The sequence below is a fragment of the Seriola dumerili genome, unplaced genomic scaffold (assembly GCF_002260705.1).
Source record: "Seriola dumerili isolate Sdu_G_001 unplaced genomic scaffold, Sdu_1.0 BDQW01000068.1, whole genome shotgun sequence".
NCBI classification, from domain to species: domain Eukaryota; kingdom Metazoa; phylum Chordata; class Actinopteri; order Carangiformes; family Carangidae; genus Seriola; species Seriola dumerili.
Genome location: NW_019174323.1, coordinates 1,968,540 through 1,994,139, shown reverse-complemented (window position 1 = coordinate 1,994,139; position 25,600 = coordinate 1,968,540). Strand labels below are relative to the sequence as shown.

At 41.3% G+C, this 25,600-nt stretch overlaps 1 protein-coding gene across 2 annotated transcripts in view; it reads left to right on the top strand.

The window, feature by feature from the left end:
* Window positions 1-25,600, top strand: part of LOC111219560 (transmembrane protein 150A-like) — a 33,685-nt gene extending 8,085 nt beyond the window's left edge. Inside the window, exons 1-6 of one of the 2 annotated variants that reach the window (XM_022742280.1) lie at window positions 6,486-6,527; window positions 8,653-8,739; window positions 11,389-11,456; window positions 16,007-16,134; window positions 23,898-24,075; window positions 24,416-25,600. In XM_022742280.1, coding sequence (XP_022598001.1) covers window positions 6,487-6,527; window positions 8,653-8,739; window positions 11,389-11,456; window positions 16,007-16,134; window positions 23,898-24,075; window positions 24,416-24,666 — 753 coding nt within the window. In that variant the 5' untranslated portion in view covers window position 6,486 and the 3' untranslated portion in view covers window positions 24,667-25,600. Of the gene's footprint in view, window positions 1-4,290; window positions 4,378-6,485; window positions 6,528-8,652; window positions 8,740-11,388; window positions 11,457-16,006; window positions 16,135-23,897; window positions 24,076-24,415 lie in introns of those variants that run through there. The other variant, XM_022742279.1, reaches the window with a different exon arrangement.

Sequence of the window (25,600 nt, the reverse complement as noted above, 5' to 3'; positions counted from 1 at the left end):
AAAGAGGAGGAATCCAAACTCATGTCAGGTATCATCTCTGATGTGGAGTGACTTGTGTGGTATGTGAAACCTAAACATGGAGTAAAATCACATGCTGGATTCTTTGATAAAAGCACCTTCCCAGCTGGTACAGAACCATAAAACCTCTGCAAAACCCCTGCAACAACCTGTGTAAAGAACATAGAGTTTCTAAGGGGAAAAGGTTTGTGAATTTAGGTTAAAGCTCTTATGTTATGATATAAGAAAAATATTAGATTACTATCCCCTTATCTGTGATTTATAAGATTATTACGTCTAGATTTAGTCACGTGATGTATTTCTTCGTCTTTAAAATACAAGATGATGAGTTTTAGTTCCATTGGTATGAAGATATTTAGTTTTTTGTTTTAATAAAAAAGACAAAGTTACTTTTATTTTCTACTGTAAGAGCATACAGTTGGCTTTAAAGGAGCTACAAAGCTAAAGTTAGCATTAGCAGCTGTTATAAGAGAATATAAACAAGAAACAATCTGTGCAGTGTAAGAGATACAAATATTTAAATGAATCCATCGACCAGAAATGTAAAGAAAATAAAAAACAAAAACACAATTTATTTACCCTGATTCCCATCTATGTGCTTATTAATGCCTCTTTTCATTTACTTTTAATTAATGCATTCTGATGTGGGGATTCTCATATTATAAAGATGATCCTCACAGTTTTCTAATCACAACAACACACACAACTCAGCTTTTAGCACTATGTGTTATTTAACATTTAACAGACCTTTCACCCTAAAAATACTTTGGGTTAATTTTCTACCGTGGTTTGCGTAGAGCAGGAGCCGTGATGCCCCGCATGAGACCCTTGATGCTCAAACCATTAACAGAGTTTGTTTACTTTGGTCGTCCTGCATCATGAGACGCTCATTATGAACCATAATGGGTAGAAGTAAAAATTTGACCTGAAATGGGGGATTATTTTTTTTTTAATTTTAATACTCATAGATTATGGACAGCTACCTTTATACTGTATGGGACCTTTAAATAGTCTTTCAAAAAAACTTCTGTCCTGATCTAAACACATGATTTGAGCCACAAGACATACTGAGAATGGCTTTGTTTGATGTTCTTACATCTGAAACAGACCCTGGATGTTCTGGTTTCACTTCGGCTTTTTATAATGTTTAATGTTCTCCATCTTTAGCCTTGCAAACATTAGTTTTGCAGGTATTTTTTTTGAAAAAAATGTTGACCTGATGATGACGCTGGATGAAAAGTCAGAGGATCACTTAAGTTTTTACATATGATCCTGAGGGAAACATGAACATCTGTACCAGATTTCATAGCAATCAAGCGAGTATTTGGTGAACTTTTTCGCACAAAACCTCATGATGGCACGAGATGAAAAGTCAGAGGATCACCAAAGTCAGTAGGATTCATCCTCTGAAAACCATGAAGGTCTGTACAAAATTTTATGGAAATTCATGTAATAGTTGGTGAGATATTACAGTCTGGACCAACAGACCAATATTAACCATCCACTGAGAATCAAGTTTGAGACTCTGTACATTTGCTGCTCGGTCCCTCCTACTCCTTGAACAAGACTCTCAGCCTCATTCTCCCACACTGTGATTCACTGTGTATTTGTGTGTGTAATGAATTATCTCAGGCTCGTGGTGAGTGTGTAGTCGACACATTTAAGGGGTTTTAAAAAGCAGCAGCGGCTCCTATGACGTCAGAGCTCAGGTTAAAATACAGCCAGCCTCTGCACACAGGGCAAGTATGACGAAGACAAGTGTCCTCAGTCTGTGAAAGAAACGCTGCTCATTCATGTGACTTCAGAGGCTGGACTGACATTAACTTTGATTCCTTATGTGACGGTGCTGTCAAGTACTCTATTTTAGTATGTAAAACAGAACTTCACTTCTACTGTAGATCATTTTTATTAAACATTAGAGAGGTTGTTGTGACAGTGAAAGTTTGTGTCCAGACCAAATCAAGATATTATCTTTTTTTATTTTCTTTATTTCCTTCTTGTTCAACTGATTGTTCACTTCTTCTTCTTCTCTGCTTTAACAGATATGCCATGGCCCTGTACAACCAGCATGTCTGCCCTGTGCACAACTGGTACAGCACACACACACACACACACACACACACACACACACACACACACACACACACACACACACACACACACACACACACACACACAGAGACTGACTCTGTTGTTGTTAAGTGGTTTTTTTTTGTCCAGCTTATTCCAGAGAATTATCAGCTCCCCTTGACTTTTACAGAGCTTTACAGTGAGTCACAGCTCATTGTTTATCTGGACCGCGTCTTTACCGTTCTGGTTCACTGTCACCACTTCCAAGTGTTAACATAAAGTTAACACTTCCTAACACCGCCAGTAATTAAGTTGGACACAATTAATCCTGAAGTTTATTTAATCCTCAGAATATGTCCACGCTAAAAAGGCTAAATTTCAAACCACAATATTGATCATTTAGTGTCCACACTAATGCTTCAAACAGCTAAATATCTTCATCCTCATCTCAACCGCACCCCAGTGTGCCCTGCTGGTGAAACCCCTGTAGTTAAATATACCAAACTCATGATTTAGTTGTTCTCATTTACATATTCTGATTCAAACATAAGCTGAACAAACAACTTGTGAGGAGTTTTCTTCGTATCTTCATTTTCAAACAGGACCCGACAGTTTTTGGGTAGGGAAGCTCAAAACAATGACCAAACAAAGAAAAAAGTCGCTCATTGATCATGAGTGATCACCACACGGATGCCTGCTGTGAAACTGTGAAAACCGTAGAAGGAAAACCACCACTTCTCTCAGCTGGTGTGTTTATGTAGCATTAATCCAGGAAAAGGCTCATTTTGCCCAAGGAATCTTTTCTCAACCTACATCACAGAGGCCCCGCTCCACCACTTCCTGCCAAGTCCGTCCGTCTTAATTCAAACACGACGAGGCACGAGACGGAGAAAGAACGTAGAGATCAAGACGGGGGGGGGGTGCATTAAGAAAATAAAGTGCTGCAGGGGCAAATGTTAACGTGTAGAAGCGTATGTTGGGGTGAGGGGGTGGGGGGGGATGGGGGAGTGGGAGTTTGGATGGTTTCTGCAGAGATAAAGACAAACACATCGGTTTAAATAGAAAGAGGAGGAATCCAAACTCATGTCAGGTATCATCTCTGATGTGGAGTGACTTGTGTGGTATGTGAAACCTAAACATGGAGTAAAATCACATGCTGGATTCTTTGATAAAAGCACCTTCCCAGCTGGTACAGAACCATAAAACCTCTGCAAAACCCCTGCAACAACCTGTGTAAAGAACATAGAGTTTCTAAGGGGAAAAGGTTTGTGAATTTAGGTTAAAGCTCTTATGTTATGATATAAGAAAAATATTAGATTACTATCCCCTTATCTGTGATTTATAAGATTATTACGTCTAGATTTAGTCACGTGATGTATTTCTTCGTCTTTAAAATACAAGATGATGAGTTTTAGTTCCATTGGTATGAAGATATTTAGTTTTTTGTTTTAATAAAAAAGACAAAGTTACTTTTATTTTCTACTGTTAGAGCATACAGTTGGCTTTAAAGGAGCTACAAAGCTAAAGTTAGCATTAGCAGCTGTTATAAGAGAATATAAACAAGAAACAATCTGTGCAGTGTAAGAGATACAAATATTTAAATGAATCCATCGACCAGAAATGTAAAGAAAATAAAAAACAAAAACACAATTTATTTACCCTGATTCCCATCTATGTGCTTATTAATGCCTCTTTTCATTTACTTTTAATTAATGCATTCTGATGTGGGGATTCTCATATTATAAAGATGATCCTCACAGTTTTCTAATCACAACAACACACACAACTCAGCTTTTAGCACTATGTGTTATTTAACATTTAACAGACCTTTCACCCTAAAAATACTTTGGGTTAATTTTCTACCGTGGTTTGCGTAGAGCAGGAGCCGTGATGCCCCGCATGAGACCCTTGATGCTCAAACCATTAACAGAGTTTGTTTACTTTGGTCGTCCTGCATCATGAGACGCTCATTATGAACCATAATGGGTAGAAGTAAAAATTTGACCTGAAATGGGGGANAGACGCTCATTATGAACCATAATGGTAGAAGTTAAAAATTTGACCTGAAATGGGGGATTATTTTTTAAGCTTTGAACTATTTTAAAGATGAGCGGGTTTCTTTTAAACGAGTGTTTGCATCATTGAAGTGTCTATAATCACACATACAGTATGAAGTTAGCGTGTCCATGTGTGTGTTTACAGGCTTTATAATGAGTCGTGTGAGGAGCAGCTTCCACTGCAGAGGGGTCCTGTGCTGTGCTGCACCCTGGACAACATACCACTCATCAGGTGAGTGTTCCCACCTCTGCAGGTGCTACAGGAGGCATTTTATTCACTTAGCAAAGCTGCTGCTGTGTGTTTAACATAGGTCACAGCTATCTGGTTTCTGTACGTGAATCAAACAATCACCATAGTTGACATCGAGTTGCTGAAAGTGCGATTTCTCTGAAACCGCGGTGGTAAATCAGTGACTGAAGATCCTCTTTCTGCTCTTGAAACAACAACAATTTCATTGAAGCGCCACAGAGCACACACTGTACACACGATGTGACCACGGGTATCGAATAACGTGAAATAGCAGCGGTCCGTGGTTTCCGTCAGTCATTTTTATGAGTTCTACCATGTCTGGTTTTGTCGTTTTTCCCTCTTCTATTGAACCCAAACGGCAACAGGACAGATGTCAGAGCACATTGTGTTTTATACATTGCGTTTGCGCGCACACACACACACACACACACACACACACATCCATGAACAAAAGTTATTAAATTTTTCCATATTTGCCTCAAGAATAGTGTTCCTACGTACTATAAATCCTATACACCAGGGACATTATAGTACATTCTCAACGCTAACCACAAAAGTAGTTGCATTATCATTTCAATACTGCGACTCACACTAATCTGATATGCGACTTCTTATAAGACATGCTTAATATCTCTGTTCCACTCACTCTAACAGTCTTTCACAACCAACAGCACCCCACGTGATAATTAGTCTCCACTTGCTGTCGTTTCATTTCTCTAGACACACACCCTCGACCTACACCCGTCCACCAGTGTGCCTATCATCGCCTGGTTATACCTCCCTGTATTTAAATATATTTCTCATTTATCACACTATATATCTCATCGTAGTTTATAATTATTATCTTCCATTATAAAGTTCTGAAATATCATAGTTATCTAACTATAGCTATGTTGAGAAAGTCTTTGAATCTCAATTACGTGATTTTGTGCGATTGATTGCATAACTATGCTCGGTACCCGTAGTTATCACTGTTCTCTATTGTGTTTCAAGACAGGACCCGTACAGGGTATATGTTCTCGAAAACAATGGGTGAGACCAAGGAAGCAATACAAAAAACACACATCACGGAACCCAAATGATACAAAATGAAAGAAATATAGGATTCAAAACGCCTCACTCATGATCATAGCCTGCGTGGTGTTGAATACACCACTGTCTCCAAACAACCGCGGACTAGACGCGTAAAAACTGATGAACCAACTTTGCTGTACTCAAGATCTGGTTAGTAAGGTCTTGAAAGTACCACACCCATACTTATATTCTCTAGCAGGCGTATGGAGAGCTCATGTGTTTGTCCACATAGGGAATCAGTAATTCTATACTACCACCCATACGGAATAACACAGAGAAAAAAGGACCCCGCCTTGCCAATCTACTTGTGCCCTTCAACCAAGAATATCTCGTTCTCCGTCTAAATTCACATAACCATACGACGCAACAGAGCGACGCACGCAGCGGTAGCAACCTGAACAAGTTAACGTACCGATACTCCAAGAAACGGGTCCGTCCGTCTTAATGTCGAGAGGATGCAATCTCACAGACAACAATATAAGAGCTGAAGTCCCGAGGGGCGAAATATACAGAATGTAATGACAACGTCAGACTATGTGGGGGGGGGGGGCCGAAAGGAGGAGAATAGGAAGGTGGTTTCGTGCACAATGGTTTACTGCCAGACAATTATGGACGAGAGAGAGCAGACATCGCGGTATGCTTGGGGGTGGTATGTAGCCTATGACGTCAGAGCTCAGGTTAAAATACAGCCAGCCTCTGCACACAGGACAAGTATGACGAAGACAAGTGTCCTCAGTCTGTGAAAGAAACGCTGCTCATTCATGTGACTTCAGAGGCTGGACTGACATTAACTTTGATTCCTTATGTGACGGTGCTGTCAAGTACTCTATTTTAGTATGTAAAACAGAACTTCACTTCTACTGTAGATCATTTTTATTAAACATTAGAGAGGTTGTTGTGACAGTGAAAGTTTGTGTCCAGACCAAATCAAGATATCATCTTTTTTTATTTTCTTTATTTCCTTCTTGTTCAACTGATTGTTCACTTCTTCTTCTTCTCTGCTTTAACAGATATGCCATGGCCCTGTACAACCAGCATGTCTGCCCTGTGCACAACTGGTACAGCACACACACACACACACACACACACACACACACACACACACACACACACACACACACACACACACACACACACACACACACAGAGACTGACTCTGTTGTTGTTAAGTGGTTTTTTTTTGTCCAGCTTATTCCAGAGAATTATCAGCTCCCCTTGACTTTTACAGAGCTTTACAGTGAGTCACAGCTCATTGTTTATCTGGACCGCGTCTTTACCGTTCTGGTTCACTGTCACCACTTCCAAGTGTTAACATAAAGTTAACACTTCCTAACACCGCCAGTAATTAAATTGGACACAATTAATCCTGAAGTTTATTTAATCCTCAGAATATGTCCACGCTAAAAAGGCTAAATTTCAAACCACAATATTGATCATTTAGTGTCCACACTAATGCTTCAAACAGCTAAATATCTTCATCCTCATCTCAACCGCACCCCAGTGTGCCCTGCTGGTGAAACCCCTGTAGTTAAATATACCAAACTCATGATTTAGTTGTTCTCATTTACATATTCTGATTCAAACATAAGCTGAACAAACAACTTGTGAGGAGTTTTCTTCGTATCTTCATTTTCAAACAGGACCCGACAGTTTTTGGGTAGGGAAGCTCAAAACAATGACCAAACAAAGAAAAAAGTCGCTCATTGATCATGAGTGATCACCACACGGATGCCTGCTGTGAAACTGTGAAAACCGTAGAAGGAAAACCACCACTTCTCTCAGCTGGTGTGTTTATGTAGCATTAATCCAGGAAAAGGCTCATTTTGCCCAAGGAATCTTTTCTCAACCTACATCACAGAGGCCCCGCTCCACCACTTCCTGCCAAGTCCGTCCGTCTTAATTCAAACACGACGAGGCACGAGACGGAGAAAGAACGTAGAGATCAAGACGGGGGGGGGGTGCATTAAGAAAATAAAGTGCTGCAGGGGCAAATGTTAACGTGTAGAAGCGTATGTTGGGGTGAGGGGGTGGGGGGGGATGGGGGAGTGGGAGTTTGGATGGTTTCTGCAGAGATAAAGACAAACACATCGGTTTAAATAGAAAGAGGAGGAATCCAAACTCATGTCAGGTATCATCTCTGATGTGGAGTGACTTGTGTGGTATGTGAAACCTAAACATGGAGTAAAATCACATGCTGGATTCTTTGATAAAAGCACCTTCCCAGCTGGTACAGAACCATAAAACCTCTGCAAAACCCCTGCAACAACCTGTGTAAAGAACATAGAGTTTCTAAGGGGAAAAGGTTTGTGAATTTAGGTTAAAGCTCTTATGTTATGATATAAGAAAAATATTAGATTACTATCCCCTTATCTGTGATTTATAAGATTATTACGTCTAGATTTAGTCACGTGATGTATTTCTTCGTCTTTAAAATACAAGATGATGAGTTTTAGTTCCATTGGTATGAAGATATTTAGTTTTTTGTTTTAATAAAAAAGACAAAGTTACTTTTATTTTCTACTGTTAGAGCATACAGTTGGCTTTAAAGGAGCTACAAAGCTAAAGTTAGCATTAGCAGCTGTTATAAGAGAATATAAACAAGAAACAATCTGTGCAGTGTAAGAGATACAAATATTTAAATGAATCCATCGACCAGAAATGTAAAGAAAATAAAAAACAAAAACACAATTTATTTACCCTGATTCCCATCTATGTGCTTATTAATGCCTCTTTTCATTTACTTTTAATTAATGCATTCTGATGTGGGGATTCTCATATTATAAAGATGATCCTCACAGTTTTCTAATCACAACAACACACACAACTCAGCTTTTAGCACTATGTGTTATTTAACATTTAACAGACCTTTCACCCTAAAAATACTTTGGGTTAATTTTCTACCGTGGTTTGCGTAGAGCAGGAGCCGTGATGCCCCGCATGAGACCCTTGATGCTCAAACCATTAACAGAGTTTGTTTACTTTGGTCGTCCTGCATCATGAGACGCTCATTATGAACCATAATGGGTAGAAGTAAAAATTTGACCTGAAATGGGGGATTATTTTTTTAAGCTTTGAACTATTTTAAAGATGAGCGGGTTTCTTTTAAACGAGTGTTTGCATCATTGAAGTGTCTATAATCACACATACAGTATGAAGTTAGCGTGTCCATGTGTGTGTTTACAGGCTTTATAATGAGTCGTGTGAGGAGCAGCTTCCACTGCAGAGGGGTCCTGTGCTGTGCTGCACCCTGGACAACATACCACTCATCAGGTGAGTGTTCCCACCTCTGCAGGTGCTACAGGAGGCATTTTATTCACTTAGCAAAGCTGCTGCTGTGTGTTTAACATAGGTCACAGCTATCTGGTTTCTGTACGTGAATCAAACAATCACCATAGTTGACATCGAGTTGCTGAAAGTGCGATTTCTCTGAAACCGCGGTGGTAAATCAGTGACTGAAGATCCTCTTTCTGCTCTTGAAACAACAACAATTTCATTGAAGCGCCACAGAGCACACACTGTACACACGATGTGACCACGGGTATCGAATAACGTGAAATAGCAGCGGTCCGTGGTTTCCGTCAGTCATTTTTATGAGTTCTACCATGTCTGGTTTTGTCGTTTTTCCCTCTTCTATTGAACCCAAACGGCAACAGGACAGATGTCAGAGCACATTGTGTTTTATACATTGTGTTTGCGCGCGCACACACACACACACACACACACACACACACACACACACACAGTATCGCCTGTGTTTAGAGAGAAAAACTGGGACCAAATGCACCTTTGTTACTGGAATATCTGTGGACAGTGACGAAACACAGAGATGGACTCAAACACTAAACAAGAGGAAAAAGCTGAAACGTTTAACTCCAGACTCACAGACGAACTGACGCAGGGAACCTGGAGCACACAGACTGGATACACAAGAGAGGCAGGCATAATGGGACACAGGTGAAACACCTCAGGGCTGGGCACACAATCACACGAAGGCAGGAAGAAGGGATCTGAAATGAGAAGTGAAGGTGAGCAACACAAAAATAAAACAAGAAGTAAAGCAACAAAAATGCTGGACGAGACCAGACAGTCAGACATGCAAACCTTTACCTTTATCGGATGGCAAGTTAACAAATCGGCCTGATGTCTGAATAAGTACCCTGAGCGCTTTAACCTGAAAGGTACGATGGCAATCCAGTTATGTTTCTGTGTCACTTCCTGTATCACTGAACTGAATGTCTTCAGATTAAGGTAAAAGCTGCAGCAGCAAAAACATGAAGACAGATAGAGAGAAACGAACACCTTTTACCTCTAACATCACTGCAACACATTTATTCTCCCAATCTTCATCTCTTATTCACAAAGAAAATAAAATCAGTTCAATAAACGATGATATTGCCAATGTCGACGTCTTCTCATATCAGATTGCTCCATAAAAACAATCTTCTCCTCCCTGGAGAAGAGTTTAAAAAACCATAGTAATAATCTGACCGCCAGTCTTTCCCTCTCTTCATTTTTATGCTCATTCACACCAGAGTCGTAAATGAATAAATGAACAGCAGCGAAATGCTTTGCACACACCATGTGAGCGTCAAGCAAGAGTCCCAACCTAACGTCTTGTCATTCAGTCTCCTATGTGCATGCGTCGGCATTGTGCTTGTCTGCCACAAGCTCCAAGTTGGCTTTTTATCCAGTTTGAAGATACATTTTTAGAATTAAGTTTCTATCTATTTCTAATCTGTTTTAACCAGATGAATGATTTTAGTCATGGGACATCAGAGAAACAAGCTGAGCAGAGGTGAGCAACAGCTCGGCTCCCAGCCCCTCCGAACGTCCCGTCTCCACTGAGAGAATCACAGATTTTTTTTAACATGAAACTGCTTTATTTAGTGTTTTTAGCGGTTGTTTTGGAGAGGAGGAGACCTCTGTGGATAATTCGGCTCCAGGTAAAAACATCCTGAACCTCTGACACTGAAGGAATCCAAAGAGGGAGAAACTGACACTAATGGTGCAAAAACAGAAAACGCTCTTCCTCTTCTTTACCATTATATCAACTTTACCTCACTGCTGTTCACTTACTATCACGCAAACTTTGTCTCTTTACCTGGATGTGCTTTCACAGTCATCTCTGTCTGAATGAGAAAAGTGTTTTATACTCCACGTCTGAACAGTCAACACTGTTGAAGAAAAACGTATTATAAGTCAAATCGACACACGTTTAAAGATCCAGATTGAGTTTAGCTCTTGCTGGACACATCTCTCTGATTGTTGAGCAGCTGCAGAGTTGCGAGTTGTTGTGAGATGAGTCCACACTTGCCCGACAGAGGCTCACAGTCAGGAGGGATGACCTCTTGACCTGGACAGGAAGAAGAGCTTTTGTTGAGCGGAGCGGATCCGTCGCCACACTGAGACGCAAAATGCAAACAGGACAAACTCACAGCTCTCGTTTCTTTAGTTGCAACTAAAGAAAAAATCTGCTGAAGAGGTCGTCAGCGTGTCTTTAGTACTTGTTTTAGGTCCTCATGTTTTAGTTGCGGAGCATTTTTCATGCAGCTTTTGATCTGCAGATAAAGATCTCAGTGTCGTTCTGTCCTCGACCTCCCACTGAGACTGTCGCTCTCCATTTATAGACAAGCGTTTCTCTGCTATCCAGGAAAAAAAACAAAAACAAAACACTGGCATGGTTTTAATACCGCAGAGTAACTATGGACTCATATAAGGTCTTTGTGCTTTTTCATGACTATTTTTAAGCCATTCCTGGCTGAGAGAGAGCTGCACGGTAAAACACATAGGACCAAAAACCAAAAGTGGGGAAACATGCAGGATCTGGTTTGAACTCTGAGAACCTGATTGAACTTTAGCCCACTGAGCCTGGAAGCCAGCCCAGACTAACTACCCTCCTCTCCTCTGTTTTCTTTGCAGTAAATGTGGAACTCTGCCACCTGAGAGCTGCTTCTTCAGCCTCATATGCAGCACCGGCTCCTTCATGGGTGAGTATCAGTACAGAGTAAAAGTATTCAGTCAGGCGCACTTTTAGACATTTGTGTACACAGAACGTGGCTCTAGTACATCTTCACACACATTTACCCGACATGCTGCTCTTTGCTGTACGCTCAAGACCTCAGACTTGTTTTTTCAGCTGTAGTGGCTCCAGCCAAGTCTCCGTTCCCCCAGAATTCACTGCTTCACCCCCCCCCTCTCACCGAGGAGAAAATTTACCCTTTGCCATGAATGGTGCATTTTTATGCCTCACATGACCCACGAGCATTCAACCTCTGACCATGAGGGCAGCTGCTCTGCTCCGCTGTGTGCCAGTCCTGCTTTGAACCGTCTATTTTGGGTGGTTTACCCAGGGTTCATCACTCGCTGTGCGGAGCGCCTTTTGATTTTTTTTCCTTTATTTGCTAAATAAAATTTTCTGAGAATTTGCGCTCTAGTAAACTTTAGTCTACTGAGCTTTAACATGGAGGACTTTGGGTCTTCTACACCAACACTGGAGACGGCGGCGTGTTCTCTCAGGTGGAGAGTGGAGCTCACTACATTGATTTTACACCTGGTTTTGCAGCAAAAGTTTAACTAAACAACTAGTTTGCATGATGTGTTGGGCGATCATGTCACAAATTTATAGCTGTATAAAGCCTTTGTGTTTGTGCAGAGTAAAAAGCTTCAAACCTGGGAGCGGTGCAGTGATATCTCAGCTCCTGCATTTGAAGAGAGAAAGTGGCATCATTAGGTAACAACAGTCAGTGTTTGTGATTCTTCATGTGGATCTGTTTGTTTGAGCAGCGCTGTCCAACTTTTTGATGTAGTGTTTCACAGGAACTGGGTTTGTTAGATGAATATAGCGTGAAGTGCTGCGTATCACGTAGGCTCATCTCTGCAGGACACACTGCTAACAGCAGACTAACATCAACAGGAGAGGAGATTAAAACTGTACAATACTGAGGAAATATATAGTCCAGTATCTCTGGCTTGATGCATTATCTTGCAATAACTGTTTGACTGAAGCTGTGTATTTGCTCAGTGTCATTTATTCGACCTATCACCAGAACACACCTGGTTTTCATAGGTTTTGTTGAGAAAATGCTGGAATCCACGGACGTTTAACGAGCCCATTAACTTGTCTGAGCTCAGGGGTTTTTTCCTGTGTGTGTGGTATTTATCTTCTAACACACCACTGAGCGCCCCGTCATCCTTCATGACTTCACAAAACCAAGACACCAAGACACAGGCCGATGTTTCTGCAAAAGCTGCAGAATAAAGTTCAACAACACAGTGGAAATGATAGAAGTTGTATTAATTCTTCTGCATGCACAATACACTTGACGTTAGGTGAAATGGATGTTGTAACACCAGTGGGAGGATGAGACTGAGCAGTTGTCATTCTCAAGTTACCAAAAAATTTCTTACTTTAACATGATGACCAGTAGGTAAGGAAGGGACTGTTGTTCCCTCCTTCCTTCAAACCACAGATATTGTATTTTACAGTTGTTTTGTTGACTTTGGTTTGTATCCACACTTTGGAAAGTTTAAGTGAAGGTGGTCGGTGTCAGTGAGTCGGAATGTGTTTGGATAAATCACGAGTTTTTCTGCCTGGACAACAACAGTGAGTCCAGCCTTAGAAACACAAATGTCTGTTATGACTGAGTGGCTGAGTGATGAAGTTACACCATCGGCTGTTACTCTTTCAAAATGAATTGGTGCAAACACTTTCCATTATGTAACCAGGGGGCATTTACAGGCTGTGTTGTCAACTTAGTTTTTGAACTTTTGATGCTAAATTTTCTGACTTACCGGCTCCTCAAGCATCTTTTTTTTTTATTTTTCAAAAAAGCATCTAGCAACAAATCAAGCAACTCTTAGGACAAACCTCAGCTACTTTCCGTAGAAGGGAGTCATCAGTTTTGCATCACGAGCGTGATGTCGGGCTTTCCCTCCACAGACATACCTCTCTATACGGCAGCAGATGTGATTGAGCTTCTGAGTTTCTCTCTGAGTGATCATTTTTACAGGTAAACACAGCTGAACGTCTGGTTGACATGTAGTCTTAGTGGCCTGTTCTTCCGTCACTGTTTCATACTTGTTCCGTTGTCTGACAACAGGAACAGAATGGCATGTCAATGAGAACAGCTTTATTGTGAATTCAGCTGTATTCAAATACTGTACATGTGAGCACAGAGAGGAGGAGAGTGGCATTTGGTGACTTTTTACTTTTCATGGAAAGTAGTTGTTTACAATCTTTCCACAATAGTTTTCTACTACATCATCAGTTTCACACATTTGACCACACACGGTCCAGCCACATGCTAGGTTTGGACCTGGTCTTGTTTTCTTTGCAGATGTCTGTAGAGGCCAAAGAGATGATCTAAGAGAGATTAACAGATCTGGGTATTTTAACAACTTGGAACTTGATCCAAAAATCGTGACACAAAAAGCATTATACTTGAGAAGCTGAATACATGGTATTTTTACTTAAAAACCAACTGAAACGATTAATCGATTACCACAGTAGTTGCCGATAGATTTTCTTTCTTTCAGCTCTAAATGAAAGCCATGGTGTTGGTTTGTGTACGCTCACACTCTGGAAATTTCCCCAGCATCAAAAGCTTTCCCCCTTTTTTTTTTTCTTCCACTCTCACAAACAATACACACTTTTTGTTTGTGAGGCAGTTTGTTTAACCTGGAGGTGTGGTGTGATTCGAGATGAGAAGAATGGTGATTGTAGAGAAAGTTGCTCCCTGGCTGTGCTGCAGGCAGATAACCCAGAGTCCAAAAACATGGAGTCTTATCGTCACACACGCTTGACGATCAAAAACTGACCGCCGGTGCTCGCCGTAGGAGTCACAACATGAGCATCAAAACAGTTTTGCAGCGTGATGAGCAGCAGATGTTACAGCGGTGTGAAACTGCTGTGAAGCTTTGATGGAGGCGTTCAGTAAACAGACATCAGGAATCTGCTCACACAGAGATCTGCAGCATCATCGCTCCACTGATCAGGATGTGGCTTTGATGCTGCTTCACCGGCCTGATATGAAAGATTAAAGCTCTTTGCCTTTAGCATCAGCAATTATGAAATAGTTTTATTCAGCTGTTTTAGCATGGTTGCAGTCAATCTTAGTAAATTTATTTTTATTTGTTTGTGCATTAGCAATATATACAAAAAAACTGCAGGAGAGGTTGGAGTTGAAACTTTGTACAAAGACAAAGCATAAAAATTTAAAGGCACAATAAGAGAATTGCATTCATTATGAATAGTAAAGGATGTAAAAGTATGGTGGCCCTGAGAGCTCAATGCACTGCAACTAGAAAAACACCTGCAAATATATAAAACACAAGCGAATGAAGAAAATATTTTCACCAATTTGACAACACATACACAGCATAACAAAGTCCCCATAGACTCACATGTTAAAATGTCCAACTTTGCAGCCGAAATAAACGTGTTTACAGCCTGGTACAAAAACAATTTTGGTCTCTGGAGCTCATTTCCTCCTTCATGAAAACTGTTTATAGAACTCACCTGTTTACATTTTATTAAGGCTTAAAGTTATACATAATTGAGGGCTTGGCCTCTTTGAGTGACAGGTGGGTGAGCATATGCTTGCCACAAACTGGCATCATGAAGTCTGAGCACCACACACGCCCCTCCTCTTTGACCATTTTTGAATTAGCTGGGAGTTATTGGTGGAGTCAGGCACTGCCAAGATGGCGACAGTGGAGCAGCTCACTCTGAGCTTCAAAACCGCTCATCAGAAACCTGTGGGTGATGTCATGGAGGCTACCTCCATCTCTATTTACAGTCTCTGATCTCCGAGACATGTAGCTGAAAATTAGAAGGTGTACATGTGACCTGCGGTTACCCATAACACCCTTCTCTGCGTAGGTTTAGATTACGTATCTTGGGAGCATAATTCTGGCTTTTCTCCTCTGCATTACAAAAAGATAAAAACACATAAAATGTGAACTTTAACAAACTGTTTTAACTCTGAGGGTGAACCAGTTTACCTTATAGTAAATTCAGGTAGATGTGGTTTCCTCGAGTAAAAACCTAGGGCAAAAAATACTTGAAAATCTCCAGCTGCTTGTGAAACAACTTGCTGTGAGTGAAGAGAAAAAGTTAGCAGAGGTGTAGATGACATTCTCTGACGTGGACTGTGGGTGAGGAGGACAGTAGAGATTACACCTTTGTATCCAGAGAGAATCACTGTAATTGGGAAGAAACCAGAGCTTGTTAAAGGTAATTTTAAGTAAACAAAGAGGATGAATGGTGGACTGTGTGTAAAGAGTGACTGCTGAAACAAAACGTGTTTGTCTGTGGATGCATCAGGAACCCTGAGGTTGTTTTCCTTCTGTTTAGAGAAAGAACTCCTTTAACATGAACAGAAAGCAGGAAGAGACTCAGACTATAAACACCTCAGTTACAGTTTGTCGTGTGGGCACGGTTCCTGGAAGAGAGCACATTTGGGCCAAACTGAATCTCCTCCTTCCATCTTCATCTCTCACTTCTTTCTCCTTATGTCTGTTGTACCTGTCCCTGCAGTGATGCTGATCGGTCTGCTGCGTTACGCTCACGTCATAGAGAAACACCAGAACTGTGTCCTCAACACGGCCGGCCTCTCCACCGGATGGATCTGTGCCGCTGGTCTCATCATGGTGGGAAACTTCCAGGTAAATCAACAGTGTGACTGAAGCTCTAGGAGGTTTAGAGGAAGTTATATCAGCTCAACCACTTTCACAGAAGCAGCTGACACACGCACACACACACACACACACACACACACAAGAAAAACAATGACAGAACAAATGTGTGTGTGTTCAGACTGACCTTTGCACACAGCTTCAAACTGTGTGTGTGTAATAATTCACTTTGTGGGGTGATAGTAGTGAAAGTGATAGCAGCACTTTGGTTATTCAGCTGATGTGTTACTTTTATTATTGATTTTGATTCATATTGATTGATGCAACAGCTTGTTAACTTCTTCACCCAGGTACATTCTGTAGGTGTATTCAAGGGCCAAATGGGCCACTGTCTGGGGCCCCACATCCTCGGGGGCCACAGTGGTCCCAGATTCACCTATAAATAGCCTAATAATAAAATGGGTGGTTCAGTCCAGACTGAAATATCTCAACAACTATCAGATGGTTTGTCATGAAGTTTTGAACAGACAGTCAGGTTCTCCAGAGGATGAAGTGACTTTCCCCTCTAGCGCCACCTTGTGGTTCACTCTTGTGATTTTTATTGAATTCGTCTGAATTACTGGATGAATTGTAATAACTTTGGTCATTGCTGAACTTTTCCTTTAGCAGCATCATCAGGTCAAAACTTGTTTGTCCAATACTTTGGTTCATGACCAAATACCAAGGCAGTATCTTCATAACTGCATACAAAATGGCTCCTACTCACTTGAACATAGATTGCTTACGGAGTGAATAACCCCAAAAAGTTGTCTAGCTTCCATGTTGTGCATCAGTATTTCGCATTAGGATGATGTCAGACACAGAAAAATCACTTCTCTAAGCTCTGGGAAAGTTCTGCAAGTACAAAGCCCTGCAGTACCGCAAGCTGCCACTGGGGAAATTGGCAGCGAGGCTCAGTGGCAGCGTCGTATCCAGCTCTCTTGATCGTTGGTGTCAGATTGTAACACTCAGGAACAGATCCTCGAGGAAATTTGTTTGTTTCCCCTTCCATTGACCTGATCCTGGCTTCATCCCTAACCAGTTATCTCTGAATCGTATATTTACCCTCTCTTAGTACGTCCGTGCCAAATACCTGCAATGACACCATCAGCCTCAGCTGTACTACTGTGTTAAGTGCCAATAAGCAAATGTTGGCAAGATAACACACTAAATTGACATGGTGAACATGGTAAACACTACACCTGCCAAACACAGAGTTTAGCTCCAACCACAGCGTCACAGAGCCGCTGGCATAATGTAGACTCTACAGTTTTGGTATCTAATCTGTCCAATTATAGTTTTCAAACATTTATTATTGAAGTTTATATTGTGCTCATGTGATGCATATTCCTAAATAAGTTTGTGTTTAATCAGTTTTCTTCTAATTAACCGGATAATTACAGAAGTCCTGGTTTTATCTGTCTCTGGGCAAAATATAATGAAGCAGCTACATGTAGTCTGCTGTGCATGATGAGCACTGGGTAGATACACAATAAACAGAGACAAGAGAGTCAGTTCATTGTTGCCCTGCAGCTCTAATTATATAGCAATGCATTTCTTGTGGAAAAGCCCTGCTTTGTTTTTCCAAAGGATCAGAGATAAAGAATCAAAAGAATCAGGGATCCAAAGAGAAAACTGGGATTATGACAGAGAAATGTCGGACAGAAAGGTTGACAAAACAAAATGCAGTGATGTATTCAGAAGAAATGTTTCTTACATCACTTAAATGACCTTTTTTTTTTTTAAGTTGGAGCACACTGAAAAAACATCAATCAAGGATTTGATTTCATAAAAACAATCACCTGAATTTTTTGTCCCTGCCAAAAATGCAGCACTTTCAAAATGTAAGTTACATAATTTCTTACATAATTTCCAAATGGTATTCATTCACACAGAGAGATGCTATCTCACTGCTGTGATTATCTCTGCCCCCGGCAATTGTAAAACTTTGTCTGAAAACGAGGTGGGTGTTTGATCTTTTCTGCAGGTCTGGTTTAATAACAGTCAGCAGGCCTTTTGTTATTGTAGCAGCGCAACATGTGGCCTTTATACTGGAAACAGAGATTTTAAAATACCAATTAAATTCTGTGCTTTTCCCCACATGCTACTAGAATTAAGTACAAGTTAAAAAATATTAAATTATTCCCCATTTAATGTTTTTCTTCTTTAACACAATGTGCTTAGATAAGACTTCACATGATTTATGGGTCATTGCCATGGCAACAGGAAGCAGAGGGTCTCAGTGGTCTAATATAAACAGTATGGAGGTAACATGGGACGAGGATGGTTTCTACTTTTGAAAGCGAGAATGAAACATAAAAGCTGCACTCACACACACAAATGCCTTTTAGGCTTTATTTCCAGATTATCGGTCGCTATGGTTACAACTGACAGCAGGGCCTCTTGATGCTGATGTTGGTGAGTCTGTACGTCTGTGTGCGAGACATCTGGACCATTATATTCATGATCCCCAGAGGAGGAGAGTTCTTATTTGTTTCTCTCCTGCTGCTGCCATCACCATAAGAAAATACCTCATCAGACACACAGATGAAGCAATACTGCAAACTTGAGGAGCGCATACCTCCACCAAGGTGCACATACATGTATTTCTGAGCTCCATCAGCTCCATTGGGACCATTTCACTTAATGCAAGTATAAATACGACTTTAGTCTTATTACATCCTGCTTTGAAGCCCAAATACCATTCAGAATTGAATTTAATACTAAAATAATCTGATTATATCACTTAATCTTCCGGATTATGTCACAGATGATGGATTTAGCGTCTTGAAGGCCGCCTCCTTGGCGCATGTGCACAGCATGTGTTGTTTCTGCTGGCTGGATAAGGCTCGGCGGTGTCGTGGCTGCTGAGCCTCTCTGATGTTCTTCTCTCCTGCAGCCTCTCAGCACTTTATAGACCTTCCAAGCAAATTTCTTTTGATGCTCCGTTTGTTCTGTCTGGAAATCGTCTGGCCGCCTCTCTGTGGTAGTGTGATCTTAAAAACAAGAGGTTTGGAGTTCCTGCCATCAGTACGCTCAGGAGAAGTTCAGTTTAAGGGCGCATTTATTTTGAAAAGAGGCTCAGAATGATTTAATAGTAGTAGTTGTAACTACTGTAGGTTGTGATAAAGATTTACTGTGAGGAAGAGGAGCGACAGCACATGCACATTCAGTACATGCATGCTTCTACACTAAATGCACAGGAACATGCTGTAAGTACAAGCACACACATGCACAAGCATATAACTCTGCACACATCCCTTCCAGTGCTGGGAGTTTTCATGGCCTCAGGTGCTGACTGAGTTTAATCTGGCACTGAACATGTTCTGACAGTGGGGCTTTCTGCCAGGAATGTAGCCTCAAATTTACAGTGACATTTATGTGTTTAGACATGTGCACTGCTGGAATGAAACCAAGTGCGTTTACTCAAGTATTACACTTCACTTTAAAAGTATTTGTGCTTCACTTGAGTACATTTTGAAGTTGATATGATGAACGTGTTAGCGTACAGTTGCTTATTTACACATGGTTCATTTGTTTGTGTCCAATATTCCCCCTTCTTATAGCTCTGTTTTTGGTCTCCTCCAGCTCTTCAGGGAAATATCTGGCTCTTTAGCTGCTAAATGCTCCACTGTGTTCACCAGTTCATCTCTAACTTAGTCTGTCTGCTGTTTGCTGCTGGGCAGGTCATGGACTGTGGCTTTTTACAGATGAAAACATGCCTGCTGCAGCCAAAAACAAGAGCAGTGAGAGTGAGCCAGAACAGTAAAGGTGTGGGCCGGACACATAAACAATGAGTTGCATCTCACTATAAAGCCGGGTGAAGCTGAAGGGAGCTTCAGGTTCAGCTGTAGTTTCATCACTGTGAGTGACCCATTGTATTTGATAAACTGTTATTATAAAATTATGGGTTATCGCCAGTATTTTATGTGAAATGTTGTGATGTGAAGATATATTTGTGGTTTTAAGAACCAAAAACCATCTCAGTGTAGTTTTACATCTCCTCTCTCGCTCTTCTCTACGGAGCAACCAGCAACCAGCCTCTGAGCATCTCTCTGGACTGGCTTACTGTTTTCTGGCCACATAGTTAAAGGAGTGTAGCCCACTGCTGTAGCTTGGTCAGTTGACGCTGAACATGAGCTGAACAGACGGTCAAATTTAGACTAAAAATGCTCTGGTATTTCATAAAAGTTCACTTTAGCCATTGGTCTCTGATGTTTCTGTCCTTGGGAATGCTGTGCAGTGATATACTGGCTTCCTGACGTCCAGTGATTGTCTTGTAGCTTGCTACGATGGAATGACCGCTTAGTGTTGTGTTGTTAATAAAGTCCTGAAGGCTCGTTTTGAGGCTCAGTTTCTGAATACAGACAATACAATACAGAAAATACAGACCTTTAACACTATACTTTCACAGTATTCATTTAGAACCTAGACCTGCTATATAATAAAGATAAATACAAACAAGGAAATCTCACCTTATACAATATGGGACCTCGAAGTAAAAATTCCTGAATACTTGTGCCATGTGTTTTTCTGTGTGTGTGATGTAACAACCATCAGAACTACACTCAGATATAAATGCTTATCCTCAGTCACGTGTGTGTGTATGCGCGTGCGTGTGTTTGAGTTGCTGAAGGTCAGTATTGTTGGGAGGCCCTCTCCTCTGTGTGGTTGTGTGAAGCGGCTGTCTCAGATTCCCTCTGCTCTATCGGCCCCTTCAGCTACATCCAGTCTGAGGGTCCTTCATCCAGTCCACACACCAGCGGTTGGGGGGGGGGGTTTGGTGATTGGCTGCGGTGCCCTCCTCCTCCCTGTCTGCGCTCCATCTTACATAATGAACCTCGGTGTTTGCCTCAGAGTAAACACGGTATCGAGCGGCTGATGTTACTGTATAAACGGGCGGTAAACAGCCGCGCTCACACGAGGCCCAGCGTTTACATCCCAGATGAAGTGTTGCTGTTGAAGTGCAGTGCTGAATTAAATGTAGAGTGTTTGACATTTTTTGATAAATGATCAAAATGATCAAACTTGTTTCTGGCTAATTTTCTGTAAATCACAAACATATTCATCAAAAAATAATTGAAGCTCTAATTCCAACTTTCTATCTCGGTCTAATTTTGCGCAAAAAATTTACATCCACAGTAAAAACTGGAGTATCAAAATGGATAGCTGGTTAGCAACAGGAAGAATTAAAAGAAAAGAGATTCAGAGACAGATGTTGAATCAACAGGTGGTCTCTCCTCCAGTGAAACAAAAGAAAAACGGAGCTCTCCCTGCTTTCAGCTGCTTTCCTGCGCAAGGTTAGTGTAGTGAGATTAGCATATGTGTGTTTTCTTGTTAGTGTGAGCTGCAGTAATACAACCGTTCTTGAGAGGGGACACTTCTCAGACAGAATTGTTCACACATCATCTATGATAACCGGCTGTGACCTTCCCTCCGCCCCCTCCACATACTCCACCATGTACTAAGACGCTGGGCGCAGAGGGAGATGTCCGACTCCTCACCCTGCTAGGTAGGGTTCGCTGCTTGAACTCTGGTGCACGAGTTCTGCAGAAGCCGGGCACGTGGCTGTAGGCGGAAACAAGCACTTCAGAAAAAAAAAAAAATAAACACATCAGCACTTTGACTTTCTTCCTGTGGTCTGCAGTTGAACCTTTCTTTTGGAGGAAGTGGTGAACACGTAGATTCTTTCTGCCAACGTCCATGTTGGATTTAAGTGTTGTGACATTTTGTAGACGCAGCCTCCTCACTGCAAAGTACTTCATCTCTCTCCTGCACACCCAGCTCACTTTTACGTGTAAATCAGTCAGTTCGCTTGTTCTTTGTGTCTCTTCCCTGTAATTACGCCTCTTAAACAGCTGTGATGTCCCTCGCAATGCATCTGTCATTCACTCAACTCCATGTGCAGGATGTGTTATCATCATACCAGCTGCTGCATTTCAAAATACGTGTGTGTGTGCGTGTGTGTGTGTGTGTGTGAGTGCTTGTGCGCAGATTACAGGAACTATTTTGAAAACTATAAATGCAGGGAGGATTTAATTCACTTCCTCAGTTATCTCACTGCTGATCAGCTGCTGAGTTCAAGTTGACACTGTGTTGCACCTCTCGCTCTTTGCCTTTTCAAATTGGTATCACATAATTTTTTCCCCCCTCTCTCTGATATTTTCCTGGTGCAGATTGTCCTGTCCTGTGACGCTGTCTGTTAGATGATGCTGCAACAGTTGATTACCCAGAGTTCCAGTGTTAGGTCACCATGACCCGTGTATACGTGTTTGTGTGTCATTTGTGTTTTGTTTTTTTTATATCAGCTGTGTTGTTTCCACATGTTCCCACAAGAAATGATGCTCTGATGTAAGTGATGATTATTTTGGATCTCATGAGGAAAAAGTAGTTTAGCGTCTTTTAGATTCAGACTTCAGGTTGAGGGAAGCTTATTGGCACATGTGTTTGAGGGTTAAAAATGTGTTTAGACAATGCTTGTGAAGAGAATCCTATCAGTGAGGAAAGCTTCTCATCAGAGCCAGATCAATAGCTTATCAATAGTCAGATACATGTGAGACAATTATCTTGGATAAAGAAGGAAAAATATGCATCAGAATTCATGGCTAATACTTCTGTGAAAAGAGATTAAGAGATCCACAGCCATGCTGATATTAAACAGGTATAATGTTCACCATCTCTGAACACAAAGAGCAGCAGAGGATGATGGGAATGTCATTAGTTCTGTTGGTGTTTGGTCATAAACCAATACTGGAATGAAATAAATGAACATGTTGGCCTGAGGATGGCGCTACGTGAAAAGTCAGATCATCATCGAAGACGTTATGATTAATTCTGCGGGGACATGAATGTTTATACCAAATGTCATTAGAGCTGTAGTGATTAGCTGATCAACAAAAAAAAAATTTATTGGCAATTATTTTGATAATCAAAAAATCCTTTTAATCTGAAAATGCTTCCTTGTTCCAGCTTCCTATATGTGAGGATTTGCAAGTCTTAGAGTTTTGGACAAAACAAGACACTTGAAGACGTTGACTTTGGCTCTGGAGAATTATGAAGGTTTTTTTTCACTATTTTCTGACACTTTATAGTCAAAATGATTAATTGTGATATATAAATAATCAATTGATAATGGTAATAATCATGAGCTGCTGCCCTAAATGTCGTAGCAATCCATCTACGTGTTGAGACATTTCTCGAAAAAACAAAAATGGCAACATTTAGGAATTTTCATGGCAAATCCATCTACAAGTTGTCAAAATATTCAAAACTGCAAATGTGGCTCTTGTGGTTTCCAAAGTTGCATCCATTCTTTGGAAACCACGATGTTCTGCACAAACTTTAGTTCCAACCCATAGAAGATGCTGTGGGCTATTTCTCAGGGTAAGAGGAAACTTTGATCTGCTGGTGGCACTAGGAGAAAAGTCAAGGGGTTGGGATTCGTCCTCTGGGCATCATTAATATCTAATAGAGAGATCTGAGCCTGGGCAGCAGTGGTGGACTGAGCAACATTACCTTCTATAGAGATGCTGTTTGCCACCAGCAGAAGAAATATGAGATGGGGAAAAAAGGGAAGAAATTAAAAATAACAAGAGTAACCAAAGTACAGTGAGGGACAGAAACTACAGCTGTTTATGCATCATGACATACGTGAGGTGTTTTTGTCCTAAATGGAAAAATGAAACCTTCCAACATCACTTATTCTCCCTGAGTTTAAATAGACCCTGTTTTGTGTTTCTTTCTTTATTTCTCAGGTGGATTTTGCCAAAGTCCTCCACTACGTCGGAGCTGGAGTGGCCTTCCCGTCCAGCATGCTGTTTGTGTGTCTGCAGTCGGCTCTGACCTACAGACTGGCCAAGACCCAGGAGGAGTACCGAGTGGGTCACCTGCGGGTGGGGATGGCCCTGCTGGCTCTGATCGCCCTGGTGCTCAGTATCCTTCCTGTGACGCTCATGTCAGTTAATGCATGTAAAGAGTGATGTGACACGTGGCCCCCTGCTGGAGAAAAGACTGTTTTACACCCCTTTACGTGAATCTTCTCCAACCTCTGGGAGTCTGCAGAGGTCATGAGGAGATAACAAGACGTGATATTGATTGCAGTTCCAAGATCTTGACCCATTAAGTCAGCAAAGATAAAAGATAATCAATAAAAAGCAGGTGTCTGAGGGTATTTCTGGATTCCTAAGAAGCAGATATTTTAGTTTTTTTTTTTATGTGTTCTCTGATCTGGTCTCCCTCCTGCCATTGTTTCTCCTTAACCTCTGATCCCCAGGTGGAGTTTTCTTCTGCCAGGAGAGCTACGCCCTGCAGCACGCCTCCGCCATCTTCGAGTGGATCTACTGCTCGCTCATCATGCTCTTCTACGGGACGTTCGCATTCGAGTTCGGGGGCATGTCGGGGGACACGCTGATGGTCCTGTCCAGAGGAGGGGGCGTACAGGGCTTCTCCGCCTCCGAGCACAAGACAGAGGTGGTGGGCGCGGGGTCCAACCACCATCAGCCGGAGAGTTTATCCATCCTATAACTGACCTGGAGGTCAAAAGGGCAAAAATATGAACCACTCTGGAAAAAAAAGAAAAAAAAAAAAGAAAAAGCTAGAGCCTGGAAGCTGCATCCTGCATATCAGCACGCTCACTATTGCACACAGCCACGACGCCAAAGCTGTTCTCCTCAGCAGTGACCAAAGACTTTACAGATCCTGCAGGCTAACACTACAAAACATTGCACAATATCGTCAGTGCCTTTCTGCACACACACACACACACACACACACACAGTCCTCTGTGTTTGTTTTAATTCTCTTAATGAAACAATCGGCCTCTGATTTCTGGACCTTTTATCAGACCGAACGTCCAGGAAGTGCCTCCTCACACGCCGCTCCTCGCCAAGCTGCTGTTTGTTTTCATGTTTGGACGTTCAGACATCGAGCTCCGTATTGTTCCCACTCAGGAAGTTTTGTTACATAATCAGCTTTTTGCTCTTTACCTCAATAATAAGGTGAAGTTTTCCAGAAACCTTTTGACAATAGATTGACGGTCGTTGTGTGCCAAGAATAATGTGTTTGATTTTGAAGTGGTTTAACTGTTGTTTTTGCCCAGAATGAACGGCAGGAGTATCTGCCCTCATGTTGAGAAATGTGTCATGTTTTTTTTTTTTTTTTTAAGTGTATCTCAATTGTAATTCAAGTTTTATTATCCACAGAAACATTTTCTGTCTCATATTGTCTAAATAAGCTCTGCTGTATATTTTGTTATATGTCTTTAAACAGTCAGTAACGCTGACATGTTACAGCTTTAATGTGACCAAACTACAGAGGAGGGAGTGAACACGCTGTGTTTGATTATATACAGAAAATAAAGATCAGCAGTGTAAACAAGCAGAAAACAGCAAATTAAAGCAAATAAGTAAAAAAAAAATTCACATTACTTGTGGTTTTCTTTCATCGTGTATCTGCAGCC